Source organism: Phoca vitulina, unplaced genomic scaffold, assembly GCF_004348235.1.
Source record: "Phoca vitulina isolate PV1807 unplaced genomic scaffold, GSC_HSeal_1.0 scaffold55, whole genome shotgun sequence".
NCBI lineage: Eukaryota > Metazoa > Chordata > Mammalia > Carnivora > Phocidae > Phoca > Phoca vitulina.
The window spans coordinates 10,501,483-10,518,052 of record NW_022589758.1 but is presented as its reverse complement, the minus strand read 5'-3'; the positions used below and the strand labels follow the sequence as shown (position 1 = coordinate 10,518,052).

Sequence of the window (16,570 nt, the reverse complement as noted above, 5' to 3'; positions counted from 1 at the left end):
TCCATTCACAAATGGAAAAGGGTAAAGTTTTGCTTTATTTAAGCCCAATAGCAATAATCTTACATGGGTTTCAGAAAAATGATACACATTTTACTGTGGGATAATGAGCCATTAGTTATTAGAGAGAACAAATTATTCTCTTTCAATTCAACACACTTATTCAATTCACTCATTTAATAGACTATCCTCTATCCTTTTCACTAAAATGGCCTTCCCATCAGAACACCTGGCTGTGCAACATGCCACCAGACAGACTTCAGGAGGTGTCTTGACAGGGAGAAAAACAGTCGGAGAATTTCCAAAGTGAAGCCACAGGATAAAACCAACACTTGATGCTTGCCTTTCATTTCAAGGAAAGTAGTATAAAAGCAATAGAAAAAGAAAAAGGTAGTTGAAAAATATACTTGCTCTCCACAAAAGAGTCTTAAAAATAAAAAATCATGAACTTAATAATTTTCCTAAATGAAATTATGCCATTATTCCTGATTTCTTTGTACTAACTAAAAGGACAAAGTATCAAACTTCACTGAAGTTTCAACATTGTAATACATTTCATTAGTCAAAGATAAAAACTACATTAAAAGCAAGAGAATTATTTTATGTCTGTGATTAGGCAGTTGGAGGGCTTGTATTTTATGTATACATTTGTACACTTCAACTTATTTAACAGTGTCAGTTCACTAACTGCAGTTTTTTTTTATATAAAGAAAACAGATTTAGAATTTTAAAAACAAATTACAGTAATTTTATGCCTACAGCTTGCACCTCTTAGAAACCATGCACCCCCTAACACTCCCCTTACTTTCCCACCACTTTCCCACCTCCTCCCTCCTCCTTTCTAAAACCACAGGCTAAGTAAGAACTGGTAACAGGGGCCTCAAATCCTCTAGTGAAGAACAGCCACCCTGGTTTTTCACTTGGGGTGGAGGAATAAAGGATGCAGATCACAATGTGGCTCCGGCACAGGGCAGGGAGCAAAATGCCTGCAAAGAGCTGCCTGGAGACCTTCCACACTTTATACAGATCTTTATGGTAGCTGGCATTTGCTGTCCTGCAATTCACTAATGTGGACCTCCTATGGCTCTCCAATTCACTAATGTGGACCCCTCCTCCCTCCTAAAGAGGGAAAGATAAAGGACTACAAGATTTCTCACTAATGCAGGTAGATAGGTGGATACTGCTAGTGATGGCAGGAGGTGTAGCGGGAGAAGAGGGCGAGTAAGAACTGCTGTCAAGTGGCAAAAGATAAAAATCAGAAAAAGATTAAAAGGGGTGTAGCCACAACTCCGTAAGAGCTGAGGACACAGATCCTTCCAGGAGTTCTGACTGGCTACCTGGCACCAAGGGCTTGCAGGTCAGTGGCGGGGAGGGGGAGGGAGGACAGACGGGGACTGGGTAGGACCGTGCACAAGCATGGAGGGCTCCCGCTGTGGACTGAGACTGGTCAGTAATAACATGAACCCTCTGAAGATGGGCCTCACGAGGCTACCGGCTTTGAAAATCATTTGCAAAAACTGGATTCACAAGGCAGCTGCAGTTAGGATAAAGTTCGTCTTTAACCAAGTCAAAATCTGCCCACTGTTTAATTTATAGTTATCTTATATATGACTCCAGAACCAACAGAATCAGTGTGGTCCCCTGTGGGACCAGTGCTGAGATACCTGAGCAGGCATCAGGCAACCCCTGGGCAGGCTCCAGCACCCTTCACTCAACAGCTCTTTGGCAGAAACACAAGGCTCTGCTCTTACCTTTTACATGTCCCTCATGAGGTTCTTCCGTCTACTCCCACTCAGTGCTGGATCACTGGGAAATTTACAACCAAGGAAGTAAAGGGTAGCACTTAGCCTCTAGGCCAGGTTCTTGGTGATACAAACAGAAAAACTGGGAGATCTACTCTTTAAAGAAATGGTTCCACTCCGGGGTTTTTGGTGCTTATGTTGGGGGGTGGGGGGTGGCGGCTATTGGCCTGGGGGGTGCAGTGGATGCAGTGGGAAGAAAAGGGAGCGTAAGGAAAATGAAGCTCCTGCGACTTCACATCCACACCAAGCTGCTTGGGGACCTCCGTTACAGGCTCTCTGAGCTAAGAACAAGACAGTAGAGTGTGCAGCACAGTGGTAAGGAGCACAAGATGTGGAGTCACAGAGAGCTGGGTCCCCATCCGACCACAGCCAGCCACTAATGAGCTATGCGACAAGACCAAGTTAGTTACCTCTCTAAGCCTCGGCTTCCTTCCCTGTAAAATGGAGCGAATACAACAGACCCTTATGAGGCTGGTGCAAAGATTAAATTAGATAACATATGCAAAGTACTTATTACAGTATCTGACAGAGTAAGCCCCCAAGGCAGGGGCGAGAAAAAAGAAGGAAGCTAAAAACTACTGAGCACTTACACTCCTCTTCTCCCAACTGAAGCTGTATAAACATCATCAAATACAACTCAACTATGAGAACACATTGTATGACGATTTGGGTAGCAGATTTTATCTTCCACATTATGTTTTGCTTAGGCAAATGTCAAAAATGAGTTTCCACTTCCAGAGCAGACAATGGTGGGGGGAGTGGAGTCGGGGCTGGCGGGCAGGAGCTCAGAAAAATACTCACCAGGGCAGGATGACAAACGTGTCACTTAACTCATTCATCTGTCCAATTCCAGTCCACACACGCATGGTGAGCACTATGTACAAATCTTTTTTTTCCTTTTCAAATTTTTATTCAAATTCTAGTTAGTTAACATATAGTGTAATATTGGTTTCAGGAGTAGAATTCAGTGATTTATCACTTACATACAACACCTAGCACTCATCACAACAAGTGCCCTCCTTAATACCCATCACCCATTTAGCCCAGCCCCCACCTCCCTCCCTCCATGAACCCTCAGTTCTCTATCACTACGAGTCTCTTATGGTTTGCTTCCCTCTCTTTTTTTCTTCCCCTTCCCATATGTTCATCTGTTTTGTTTCTTAAATTCCACATATGAGTAGAATCGTATGGTATTTAGCTTTCTCTGACCTATTTTGCTTAGCATAATACACTCTAGCTCCATCCCTGTCATTGCACATGGCAAGATTTCATTCTTTTTGACAAAACTATGTACAAATCTTATAGACCAGAGGAGTGTGGACACATGTATGCAGAAGCCTGGCAAGAGAGTGGGATGTGGCTACTAACAATGCACACTGAGTACTCTCTCTGCTCCAGGCCTGTGCAGAGCATCGCACGTGCATCATTCTATCGCCCCCTCAGAGCAACTGCAGTTTACGATTCCAGAAACCAAGGCTTAGATCAAGGTTTAGAGGCTTGCAAAAGCCAAAGAGCTTGTGAAGAGCAGAACCAGCATGTAAGCCCAAGTCCCTATGATGTCAAAGCCCATGTCTTAAGCCAGACATTTCAATGAGAAGAGGGGGAGAATTTTCCACGAAGCAGGGACAGAATGAGCAATGCCTTATTTAGGGGATCCCTAAGTACACCGATTAAGAAAGAAGGCTCTTAGAAATACAGGTTGGAGCTCCAAAGTTAGAGTCTACAACTGCCAGAGTTAAAGACTGTGAGATGTCAGTGGCATCTGGACTTACTTATAGATCGTGAGGCACCATCTAAGGACTTTATTAGGCAGTATTCTAAAAAATATTCATCTTTGCATACAATGGGCTAGAGTAACCATCTTAAATCAATTTAACTCTTTACATGCTGGTCATCTAGAAATGAAATCAGAGCAAGTAATGAAATACACTTCTAAGCATGAGGCAACAATCTGGTGCCACAGCAAAAAGTCAAAAAATGCTGAGGTTTCAGGGTTGACCAGCACCTCCTGGGATGATGAGAAATTAGGCATCAGCTAATTCCTGGAAGGTAACGGCATGCCTAGTTTTCAAAGAATTTAAAGTGAGAGTAGGACACTCACAGGGAAATGAATACTAAAAATTAAACTTTTTAATGTTAAAAAAGCTGTGTATTCTCACTTTATACAAAAATACATTTAGAGACAAGCGACAAGATAAACCAACCATCACAATACCATCAATCTCCTTATTAATGGAAATTCACCAATTAAAGCTACAACAGTGTAAGCTCAGACACTGTCAGTGTACCTAAAATCTCTTCATTCCTTCTCCTGTCTTCCCTCTCTTCCCTTGGCATTTACTGACTGAGTGCCTACTATGGAGCAGGCATGTGGCTATACAGGTAGCAAGCATATGAGGTCCATAGTCTATGAAGGGAGATAGACATGAACCAACCAACCACAAAAATAAATGCCCAACTATACACAAAGAAGTGCTCGACATATACCATACCTATAAACAAGGCTCACAACAAGTGAGGGAGGACTACGGGTACTGCTAAAGCCAGGTAAGAGGCTATGTGAGCTGGGGACACTTACCTAACCATGTTGCAATGAGAACAGCATCAATTCCATCTATTGGCTCACAGATCCGAGCCACGACTGGGTGGATCTGCTGAGCCAGGTAGTACTGGGTATCAATGGTTAAATTGTCCTGTTTCTGTAGCTGCTCAGGTGCATAGGCCCTCTGACTCGCAGTGAGGTTTGACCCATCCTACAAAAGGACACGATATAGGTAAAGTTGTAGGAAATTCAGTCACACATACATGGTTGGCCAAAAAGAGGGACAATAATTCAAACTTTATATATTCAATTCCAAACACCAAGAAGTCCTTTTGACCCACTGGTGAACATTTCATATGTAAGAGTAGGAAGATCAAGGAAAACATGTCACCCACTGTCCAAGAATGTAAATCCAGCATGTGTTGTGTTCTATTTTTTGTTGAAACATGAAACCAACAAGATGGCATGACTAGATTAAATAATTCCACCTGCCATATCATAGAAGCACACTGAGAAGACTTGCTAAACTATTAGTCTAGTCAGAAAGGCCTTTTAGGAGTGATGAGAAAAAACATGTGTGGTCCTTTTATTGTTAATACAATCCCTTCATGCAAAAACTCTAGTCATAATCTCATCTTTAAGGCACCCAGGGTTATATTTTCTATGAGAGCTTTATGTATCAAGAAGCAAATGAGCAAGGAGAAAAGAAAGGGGTATGAAATCCACACAGTAGTAACTTATATACAAGATATAATAGACGGGAGTAAAATTAATGAGCTATCCTGGTGGAGTAGCAATGCTCTAGAAGCAAAATATTTGGCACAGGAATGAAGGGCATGCCATTTTGCACTGTTAACATGGCTCTCCTCAAGGAAAGAAAGATGGGTCGGAGAGTATCTTTTCAAAGGTTTCCTCTTAATAAAAATAAAAATTGTGTAATTCTATGTAAGTGGTCCATATACAGCCTTGTGGGTGAGGTCACCATCATCTGTGAATCAAAAAAAGTCATCACACTACTGGACCAACACCTGACAACTCACTCCACTCCTCCTCTTTTCTACAACAACAGAATTTAATATTCAGACTAGTCAATTTTAACTATTCACAGTGCTAAGCTGCTCTGCAAAATAGACAACATGAACCCTATTCTTTCATTCCTGCTACAATCAGCTCCTTCTCAAGTCAGCGTCCAGCCCAAAGCTGAGGCTACTTGCACACCACTGTCTTCAGACTGGAGGCAGGGGCCTCTTTCTCTGGCAATGCTCTTGATGGAAACAAACTGGAATGTTTATCAACTAGGTTCTACATAGTCTAGGATATAAGGAAATGCTTAGAAAGCAAACCTCGGATTAAAAGACTTGCCAAATAATTTTTTTTTTTCAGGAGTTCACAATACGGTAAAAGAAATTAGGCAGAATTCATCACCTTTAATTGTTGCCCTTTGCGAAGTCTGAATTATTAGATAAGAGTAAGATGACAGCCAATGACAAAGAGTGTGAAACATTCCTGGGCAGCGTCTTTACGCGCTACAACTATATTCAGACTGACTGAGTTAACTAACACCTGAAACCTGATCAATTTACAGAATTGTATTTTTTTTAAAAAAAACTGGTCTGTCCTTAAGATTACAGCAATACTGAGGGGCACCTGGGTGGCTCAGTCAGTTGAGCATTCGAATCTTGATTTCAACTCAAGTCATGATCTCAGGGTCAGGAGATCGAGCCCTGCATTGGGGTCTGTGCTAGGTGTATAGCCTACTTGAGATTCTCTCTGACCCCCCTTAAAAAAATAAAGATTATATAGCAATCTTAAGTTTGCCACTTTTTAATGGTGAATAAAAATCAAATTTATACAGGGGTGCCTGGTGGCTCACTCAGTTAAGCGTCTGCCTTTGGCTCAAGTCATGATCTCAGGGTCCTGGGATCGAGCCCCCTTGTCGGGCTCCCTGCTCAGCAGGGAGTCTTCTCTCTCCCTCTGCCCCTCCCTCTAACTCGTGCTTGCTCACTCACTCTCTCTCAAATAAATAAATAAAATCTTTAAAAAAAATCAAATTTCTACAGGCAATTTTTCTTTAAAGGCATGTGAGTTACTTTCCAATATATCATTAGAAGATGTTCTCACAGTAAGTCAAATTTTTTAAAAAAGCAGTTGAAAATTTCTAAGCATATCCTCAGTTAAGAAAGTTTTTATTTTAAATAACCATATGAAGGACCAGTTTTAACACTGACCCAAACATATTTCTTATTGTATTTAAAAAATCTGAATCCAAACATGACTAAATTCAAAAGAATTGGTAAGACAGGTTTTGCTGTGTTGTGTTGGGAAAACATTCAGGCCGTGACATGAGATATATCCCTCACAGACCTAATTCTAAAACTTAGCAAGATCCCATGGTATATGCAATAACGCGTGGCATACACCTTTAAAACCAGATTAAGAAGCAATGTTGGTCTCCCCCTCTGATTTCTTCCTGCTATCTTCTTCTTTTTTTCTTTTTTTTAACATATAATGTATTATTTGTTTCAGAGGTACAGGTCTGTGATTCAACAGTCGTAATGTATGGTGATTAACATAATAAAAAAAATAAAAATAAAGTTTTTAGTTGTACAGCACAGGAAAGATAGCCAATGGTATTGTCATAGCTTTGTATGGTGAAAGATTATAGCTACATTTGTAGTGTGCATAGCATATCGAATAGACTTGTCAAATCACTATATTGTAAACCTGAAACTAATGTAACACTGTGTATCAACTATATTTCAATTAAAGAAATACTATTCTAAAAAAAAAAAAGGGAAGCAATGTTGGCCTTCCTTGAAGTGTCTATGTAGTAACTCGTGAACTTCACAAAGTACATACTTCACAGAGACAACCAGGTACAGTCAATTCATTCAAAACTATGTCGTCATCTTTAGTAGGAAACTAAGGGAAAAAAGTTATTTAAATGGGTGACAAGTGGGCCCCTTAAAACAATTATGTTAAACGCATGCCTTATGGAAATTATGTCTAATGAAAGTTAAATAATTGAGGATTTAAAATTTAACCAACAAGTGGAACTTGACTTAAGATCTCAGCAAATAATTCACATAGGTTTTACAAGGCGACAAACTACAATATAAATCTGACACCAAAAACATTACTCTCTGAACTCACCTGAATTTATAGTCAGAGTAAACTATCAGTAGAGTACCACAGTCTAAATATAAATTTCAAACAAAACAGAACCTGTCTAGAAGACATACTATTCGTGGAGGGCACCTTTGCTTAGAGCAGTATAGTTCTCTTTAAAGTATATCATCATACGTTTTCAAAAAGATATTCTAAAAATATGGTTGTGTTAAGAAACAGAATAATTTGAGTGCTTAAAAGCAAAAGAGGTAGGGAGCTTTGGCTCACAAACATGCTCAAAGTGGGCCTGACCCACTGCTAGGGAACAGAGGCAAATTAAAGTCCTACAGCTTTTCTTGGGATACAATGAGAAGCATAAACAAAAAGAAACATGGACTGTAGTTTTAATAAGCAAGAAAGTTAAGGCCCAGCACCAGTGGATGGGGAAAATATTGAAAATACATAAAATTTGATTTATTGTACTATATCAGCATCAGCATTTTTGAGCTTCTCTAGCTCAATAAGACCTGGGAAAAAGAAATCATAAGACCCAATATCTAGACATCAACGAACATAACCTTGACTTTTAAATCTATCAATCATACTACCATACATCTCCATTCCAGATTTAGCCAAAACAACTGTGACTGGATTTCATTATTAGATGTTATTTCATGGAACCTATGTAATTTTTCAAAGCTCTATAGCCATCTGCTCCTGTCATTAATAGTCTAAGAGCTTTTCCATGTATGTGAAGTCATAAGTGAAAAAAAACTAGCCTATTTACCAAAATCTTTATTTGCATAATATGAAAATTGTTTTTTTGAGATGAGACTTGTCAGAGGCAATATGCAAAGCACATTAAGGGCTTGAGCGAGTCAGACATTTATGGAAATATTTTCCTGCAGGAATTGGCTTTCTGTAACAGTTCTTAATCAAGGGTAACCCTAGGAGGGAGACAGAGTCAAGTGCTGATTCCTGTCCATGTACTTAAATCATTTGTTATGTACATCATCCACAGTACCGAGCAGATATTAGCAGATAATTTTTAAATTCTAAAAGACTCTATGATTTAAAAACACGCTGATTGTAGTTTGACAAAGATCAATCATAATGCAATGAAATTTAAGGCTTATCTAATTTTTTTACTGTAATAACAAAATGCAACAATTAATTAATTAAAGTCTTATAACAGACAAATTATGCCTTTTGGTTAAGTATACCACACCACAGTAATTTTAAAGAATTTGGAAAGAGGCTGTGACTTTTTTTCTTTTTTTCAAAAGGAAGAGATGAGACCTCTCCTTTGTTCCAACTGGAGTTAAGTGCTTTCAAAGAAAAACACTGCTCTTGTGTCCCACCCTCTCTCCTCATCCCTGTCAGAGGCACACTACTCTCCAAAGAAACTGGTTAGTGGTTTAAACCTATGTTCCAGAAAGGGTAGAGGTTCCTCAGAGATGCCACATGGAAGAGGAAGAAGGCAAGGAGGTGGGTTCTAGGCCCCCTCCACTCAAAATACAACAAACAAACAAACTGGTGAGATCATTTGTGTTTTCCTCCTAAGGTATGTTTTTGGGGTCTCGCACCCTTCTCCATATTATCAAGCACTTCATATTCTTTTCAAGTAACTATTTGAACATAAGCTAGGGAAAAATGTATTTACTCTCTTATTCTAAGTATTCATAATAGAATCTGTGGCAAAAGGAATGATGATGGACTGCTGCTGGACATATGACCAAACCTATCTACAGTTTCACTGAAGTTAATTTAGGGTTGAAACAGCACCTACTGTTATGCACCTGTCTCACCAAAACAATTTCAGTGAACCAGGACACTGGTCTTAAATATTTTTTGAAAATTTTAATAAAATATGCCATAGCTCTAATGCTTCAAATGTTATAAAAACAACCAAACTAACCCATCTCTTCATACCATCAATTATTTGGAAGACCATTAAATAAGACACTGTGGTGATCTGAGTTTTACTTTGGGTTATGGGGTCCAGGAGTCTTATTAATAGCTTCAGTTTTACCTGACAGATGACATACGACACGGTATCTCCAGCTTTCACCTTTCTGCCCCCTTGAGAATTCATCCAGAGGGCAACATGTACATGAGGTAGGCTTTTTTTATCAGGGTAATCCTGGGGATCCTTTGTCAATGCCTAAAAGAGGAAACAAAAAGCCCCAAACTTTAAATCTCTTCTCACACAGATATACACTAAACACATCTTTCCTAGAATCCTATCTGCCACATAAACATAAAAAGAACAGAAGCTGTATGTAGAAAACAGTGCCGCAGTCTTTAGACATTCCATCCTCAAGGCTCCTCCCCCCTTCACTTACTAACTAATATAACCAGATGCAACTCTGGCAAAAAAGAAATAGAAGTTTATGGGTCATGGCACGTAATACTTGCATATAAAAAAATTAAGACTACAAATTCAGTTTTCTATCAAGCCTTTAGAGTTTCTCTTAATGTCTGCAATTCCCTCACTGAATTAAGTGGTTAGTAAAGACTGGTGGAGATCGGCTACTCTGACTTAATGATCTGTTTCTCGAAGGCTCCTCTAGCTTAAATAAATCTCAAAGATACCAGAAATCGGTGGATTTATTCATACTGTCAATTTAAGCTCTACAAAGGCAGAATGTGTTTCTAAGAGAAAGTAAGCCCCATGAGAGCAGGAACATGTCAGCCTTGCTTGCCGCTGCATTCAGTGCTCAAAACAATTCTTGGCGTACAGTAGCAACCAAATGTTTGCAAAATTATTTCGCTCACTCTGCAATAATTCACTAAGTTCAAGCACTGTAAAGTACTGTGAGATGAGTAAGACAGTCATTAGTCCTAAGTCATCTGCTATTAGTAGATGATTCCTCAATCTGCGAATAAAATCTCTAAAATAAGCCACATGTGCCATAAGGGAGATGTGAACAGTATGAGGGAGAGAGTTTAGAGAGGCAAAGATCACTTCCATCTGAGAGCAGAAATCATAGGAGAAAAAAATTTGAGCTGGCATGTGAAGAAAAAGAGGATTTTAAGAAAAGGTGACAGGAGCAAGAACATTCTGGGCAGAGATAAAAGCAAAAGTTAAAAGCAAGAGGTACCACAAAATACAGTCCATCAGAATGGAATTCAGTATGCACAAAGGGTAGGAGGGAGATATCGAGCTCTGTGGTGGGTTTCAAAAGACAAGAGGAGGGGTGCGTGGGTGGCTCAGTTGTTAAAGCGTCTGCCTTCGGCTCGGGTCGTGGTCCCAGGGTCCTGGGATGGAGCCCCACATCGGGCTCCCTGCTCGGTGGGAAGCCTGCTTCTCCCTCTCCCACTCTCCCTGCTTGTGTTCCTTCTCTCGCTGTGTCTCTCTCTGTCAAATAAATAAATAAAATCTTAAAAAAAAAAAAAAAAGAAAACAAGAAGCATTTAAAAAAAAAAAAAGACAAGAGGAAGAAGGGCTGGGGACAGGGTGCCCCATGACTAGACCACCTCAACATGGTCTGCAGACCACTGGGGGTTCCAGATAGCCTTTCAGGGAGTCGAGAGGTCAACATTATCGTCCTAACAATACTGTTTGCACTGGTGATGCAGAAGCAATGGTAGGTAAAGGTTCTGATGCCTCATAAACATGAATCAGGGCAGCCACACTGAACTGTGCTACCACTTGTATTCTTCACCACCACACACTCAAGAGTCTCTCTCTCTCACACACACACACACATGCCAGTTTCATTAAAGAATGCGCTTCATGGAAGAGCAAACGTTACTAGTTTTTTTAAGCTCCTGACCCTGAACAGAAGGCTAGTATTTTATGTGACAAAATAAGAAGTACACACAAGGCATGTCTACTGTATACTGAAGAATGAAGGTTGCTCGAGGAAAAGCACTTGTGCAACTCTTCAGAGTTGCAAGCTAAACTAGCTGCCTTGTTCATAGAACAAAATTCTTCCTTGCAAGGATGACAGGCCAGCTACTGCTATTCAAACATGGGTCTCTGGCAGACAATTTCTCAAAAAAGAATGGAGTGAGCCTGCAACTTCAAGAATAACAACGGGCAGGGGCGCCTGGGTGGCTCAGTCGGTTAAGTGGCTGCCTTCGGCTCGGGTCATGATCCCAGAGTCCTGGGATCGAGCCCCGCATCGGGCTCCCTGCTCGATGGGAAGCCTGCTTCTCCCTCCCCCACTCCTCCTACTTGTGTTCCCTCTCTCCTGTCTCTCTCTCTGTCAGATAAATAAATAAAATCTTTAAAAAAAAAAAAAAAGAATAACAACTGGCAGTATGTCTTGCCTACGATAAAATTCAACCTTTCAAGCACAAATTAGAATTTTGGAAAACTTGTTCGCATTTATGTGAGCTTGACAGTTTCTCAATACTTAAAGACATTTCTGATGATATAGGTAGGAATATTTTAAAATGTGATTTTTGATAATGAAATGCATCAATATTTGGAAGATCTGTAAAACCCAGGAGACTACCATTTCACAAATGACCAAAGCATTATAATATCATGCATCAGTAAAATATCTACTTCAAGTACAACACAGACCAACAGATTTTCATGTGAGAATATGAAAAGTTCACTGATAAGGTTTTAGATTTCCACATTACAATAATCTTTATGAAAATGCCACTTAGATAATACTGGTGTAGAATCAAAGAAGAAAATATACAAATATCCAGAAAAAGTCCTGAAATATTTCTTTTTCCAACTATGTATTTGTGTGAAAATGGATTTTCTTCCTATACTTTAACCCAAACCACACACCATGACAGACTGGACACTCAAGCAGATATGAGAAGCCAGATGTCTTCTACCAAACTAGACATTACAGAGATTTGCAAAATTTTAAAATGATGTCACTCCTCTGGCTAATTTTTCTTTGTTTTGAAATATATAGCTACTTTTCAAGGAAAAACGTTATTTTTATAATCACATACTGGGTTTATTGCTATTTTTAAACAAGTACATAAATGCTTTAAAAGTTTCTCAGTTTTAATTTCTAACAGTAAATATTAACACAGGCCACATAAACAAAAGCTCTTACAGTCCTCAATTATTTTAAGAGTGTGCAAGTGTCCTGAGACCAGGAAATGTGAGAAATGCTGGAGAATAAAGCAGGTCTTCCAACATGGCTGCACATACCCATGTCATGTCCACTTTCTAAATCATACACTCAAGTGCAGGAGAATGCCTAGGAAATGCTCCAAGTATCTGAATCTCCTCTAACCTGCATTATGCAGAGTCTTGATTGACTTGAACGGGTAATACTGCATAGAAATCTTAATCAATAGAACTCTACTTAAAAAAGCCATTATCTTCTTCAATTGACTATACTTCAGAGCAATATTAAGAAATTCTGAATTTCATGTGACATACTTTCCAGTTATTAGATTGGGGCTATTTGGGGATCTTACAAGCTAGTTTTAGAAGGCTTGATTTAAAAAAAAAAATGCTTCCTGGCGGTTAAGGCTCAAGTTAACCAGGGCTATACAAATCAGCTGTGAAGTATTTTGTGTTACTTTATGAAAAATATCTAGGCTAAGATTGCGGTAATTCAGAAAATCACACATGATGTTTTTCAGTTGTTTTTAACAACAAGGGTTAAAATCTCTAGAAAGGCAAATCTCACCACTTTACCCCTCCACCCTAGGCTAGCCTCCTATTTTCAATCCCTCCCAAGATCACAAAAATATCCGTAACTACAGATATTCTGTCATAAGACCATCCACAACCAGTGACATAGACTCTTCCATTCCACTCTCCTTTGAAAGTGATGAAATGTAAAAACTGAATGGCTCACAAGTTTTAAACATTGCAAGTATTCAGACAGATGTTGATCAAGACACATCACCTTTGACATAAATAGCTTGCTGTAAACAGACTTAGGAATAACTATGATATAGATAGTCCTTTCATCAGAATTCACTGCACGTCTGTCAACACTGCAGAAATCCGTTTTCTTCATTTAAAAAAAAAGTATAAAAATACGGGACAGGAAATATCTTTGAAAGACCATTTCCATCTTGTAAACATGGACCATGCTTTGCTTATTCAATTTTATATCCCAGAATGTAGCACTGTGCACACACACTGATGAATGGAAGAGTAGGAAATCAAGTGAATTCTTTTAATATTCACTGAACAACTGTTATTTGCCAGCTACTATGTCAAGGGAAATGGAGAAGAGAAAGACAATAAGTCACAATTTTAGCTCTGCCACAGAGAATGAAGGCACAGCCCTAATCACATTAAGTATTACTATTATTGTTATGAATAATAATGTCACTATAAATTGATAATTAGTGAAGCTGAATGATGGATACATGGGGATTCATAATACTATTCTCTACGTTTATATATAAGTTTAACAATTTTGATAGTAAAAACCTCAGAATAACAAGATTGCAGACTGTTCACGAGCACTCGGAGACTACCAGTGTGTCCGGGACTCCAGTTTCTTTGCGTACTAGTCATACTGTGTCATCATTCCTATAAGATGACAGTGTGGGCGCAGTGTTCTTCTGCCAATAATGTGGTCATGTTTGTATTCAGCCTTCTAAACTCCTGACTGGAACCCCTTGGGATAGAGGGTCCACATTTCTAAGAAGGTAGATCGTGTCAGGGATACAATCTGTACAACCGATGCAAAAATTGATCAAAGGAAGACTGAAGTCATAACTCCTACTCATGCACATTTCTGAGACAGACCAAACAAAATCTGAAGGGAAATTGCTTTTGAGATGTCACAGGTGATGCCACGCCAATGGATAAACACTGCATCGCTTCAAGTGAAGAGCTAGTGCCAAAACACATGGCCTCTTACAATATTTGCTTCTATTTTTTTGTACTTCCATGTAGAAATGTCTTTTTTTGTGACATTAAAGACATCACGGTTAAGGTGTAGGAAATAAATGACTCACTTAAGAGTAAATACTAATCCTAAGGATATGCATAGAAAATATTCATCTTCTCTAAAAAACAAAGAAATGTAAATTAAATGCAACGGTGAGGCACTGTTTCACATTATGATAGCACTATTTTATTTAAAGATCACCAATGAACTATCACCAATACAAGCAAATCTGTGGTGAACCTGGCACACACATTTTGTTATCAATGGGTATCACCCCTTTACAAAGCAATTTGGCAAGAGCCATCCAGATATTCGCATCTTTTGACTCAAGTAATTCACTTCAAGGAACCTAAACTAAGAAAATAATTCATCCAGGGCGTCTGGGTGGCTCAGTCGTCAAGCGTCTGCCTTCGGCTCAGGTCATGATCCCGGGGTCCTGGGATCGAGTCCCACATCGGGCTCCCTGCTCGACAGGAAGCCTGCTTCTCCCTCTCCCACTCCCCCTGCTTGTGTTCCTGCTCTCGCTATCTCTCTCTCAAATAAATAAATAAATAAAATCTTTAAAAAAAAAAAGAAAAGAATTCATCCAAAAGCAAAAAGATTAAGATAGAAAGATGTTCAATACAGTTATTTCCAGTATCCAAAATAATGTAAATAATCAAACAGAAATTTTAATATATCAGTGAAATATAAGATTAACAAGATCATTTTAAGATAATATAGAAATGTGAAACAATCTGTTTATGTCAAATAAAAACAGATTTCAACATAATATATATTGTAATTGCTTCAGTGTAAAAATAAAAAAAATAAAATAAAAAGAGTAAGGAACCGTGCAAAAATGACAAGCATCACTTTAGCACAGGGGTATCATGAATGAGTCTTAACTCTAAGTCTTCTATTTAATGTCATCATTAGATTCTTTTTCATTAAAATTCCTTTTTTGTATCAGCTTTGACAACGAAATCTATTTATCACAAAATGGGTAAAATGGTATTCACGAAATTAGCTTCTGAATATGTATGGGTACTCTTTTTAAATGGGGGGAAAAAAGGAAATCTGCAACCTAACATCTTATATTACACAGCACTTTGGAAACCAAGGTTTTATTTTTCAAATTAGGTAAGGAAAAATATTCCTCATTTTCAACAACTAAGACTGTCCATAAAGTCTAAATTACATAGTTGAAAAAGATAATAAAAGCACAAGTGCTCTGGCTACAAAGAAAATGCTATTGCCATCTTAATTCTAAAGAACTATCTATGTCCAAAAAAAGCATTCTGATTACAGTACCTCTAAGGATCACCTTCTGTGAAAGTCACACACACACACACACACAGTCTCTGTCTCCATCTTTCTCTAAGCTTACAGGCCTGTCCTCCCAAACAACTATAAATGAGGAGGACTATGGAGAAGGTAATATTCTCTAGTCCCCTAAACATCAACTACATCGCTCCATAGAATCTCTGGAAATGAGGCTTCCATCAAGTAAGAAATGCAGAGAGAAGGCCCCTGTAGCTGACAGGGCAGCACCAGTGGCTGGAAGAGGAAGAGTGGTATGCTCACGCTCCATCCGTGAGTTAGTTGTTAAGCAGCTTTCATCACCAGCTAGAATTTATTTCGATTGCAAGGATGAGGTGGTTCTTCAACTAGCTGAAGGAGGCGAAAAACACATGGCAGCAGCTGGGCTCAGCAATAAATGCTACATTTACCTTGTTAATTTCAAACTGGCTCACTGGGACACTGCCATTTAGCACATTTTCTCCAATTTCTATTAACCTCTTCTGAATGTTTTCCACTATAGTGTCTCGGCTTTGATCAGAAAGAATCTGGCCAATGACAAAGCTGCAAAGGAAGAGAGGGATTCATTTTTTTAATATTATACTTTATTAATAAAGGAGAGAAAAGGAAGATAAATGCCATTAGATTAACATGTGGACAAGAGCTGTACTGAAAGCTAACATGAGGGTGAATGTCCAAAAGGCCGTTACTATTTGTTTTTTAACATTAACTCTACCAAAGGTTTACCAACCTTGGAATGTCAGGTTTGCCCTTAAACATACAGACCATTTTCTAATGCAGCAGCTAATGCTTCATACAAAATGTGGACAGAGAAAGGTATGTGTTCCATCCACAACTGTATATATGCAATTACAAAATTCACAAGCAGTTATACTCTACTCAGGTTAAAATTTAAAAGACAAAAATTTCTCTTTCCCCATAAAGCACCAAGATATTACCTCTGATACCACCAAGCTGAGATGACCATTAGCTAG

The 16,570-nt window shown here is 38.9% G+C and overlaps 1 protein-coding gene across 2 annotated transcripts in view; it reads right to left on the bottom strand.

The window, feature by feature from the left end:
• Positions 1-16,570, bottom strand: part of POLA1 (DNA polymerase alpha 1, catalytic subunit) — a 289,862-nt gene that overhangs the window by 154,214 nt on the left and 119,078 nt on the right. For both annotated transcript variants that reach the window (XM_032389511.1, XM_032389510.1), the window contains 3 exons: positions 16,007-16,139; positions 9,482-9,613; positions 4,378-4,552 (listed from right to left, as the gene is read on the bottom strand). In XM_032389511.1, the coding sequence (XP_032245402.1) occupies positions 4,378-4,552; positions 9,482-9,613; positions 16,007-16,139 (440 nt within the window). The remainder of the gene's footprint in view (positions 1-4,377; positions 4,553-9,481; positions 9,614-16,006; positions 16,140-16,570) is intronic.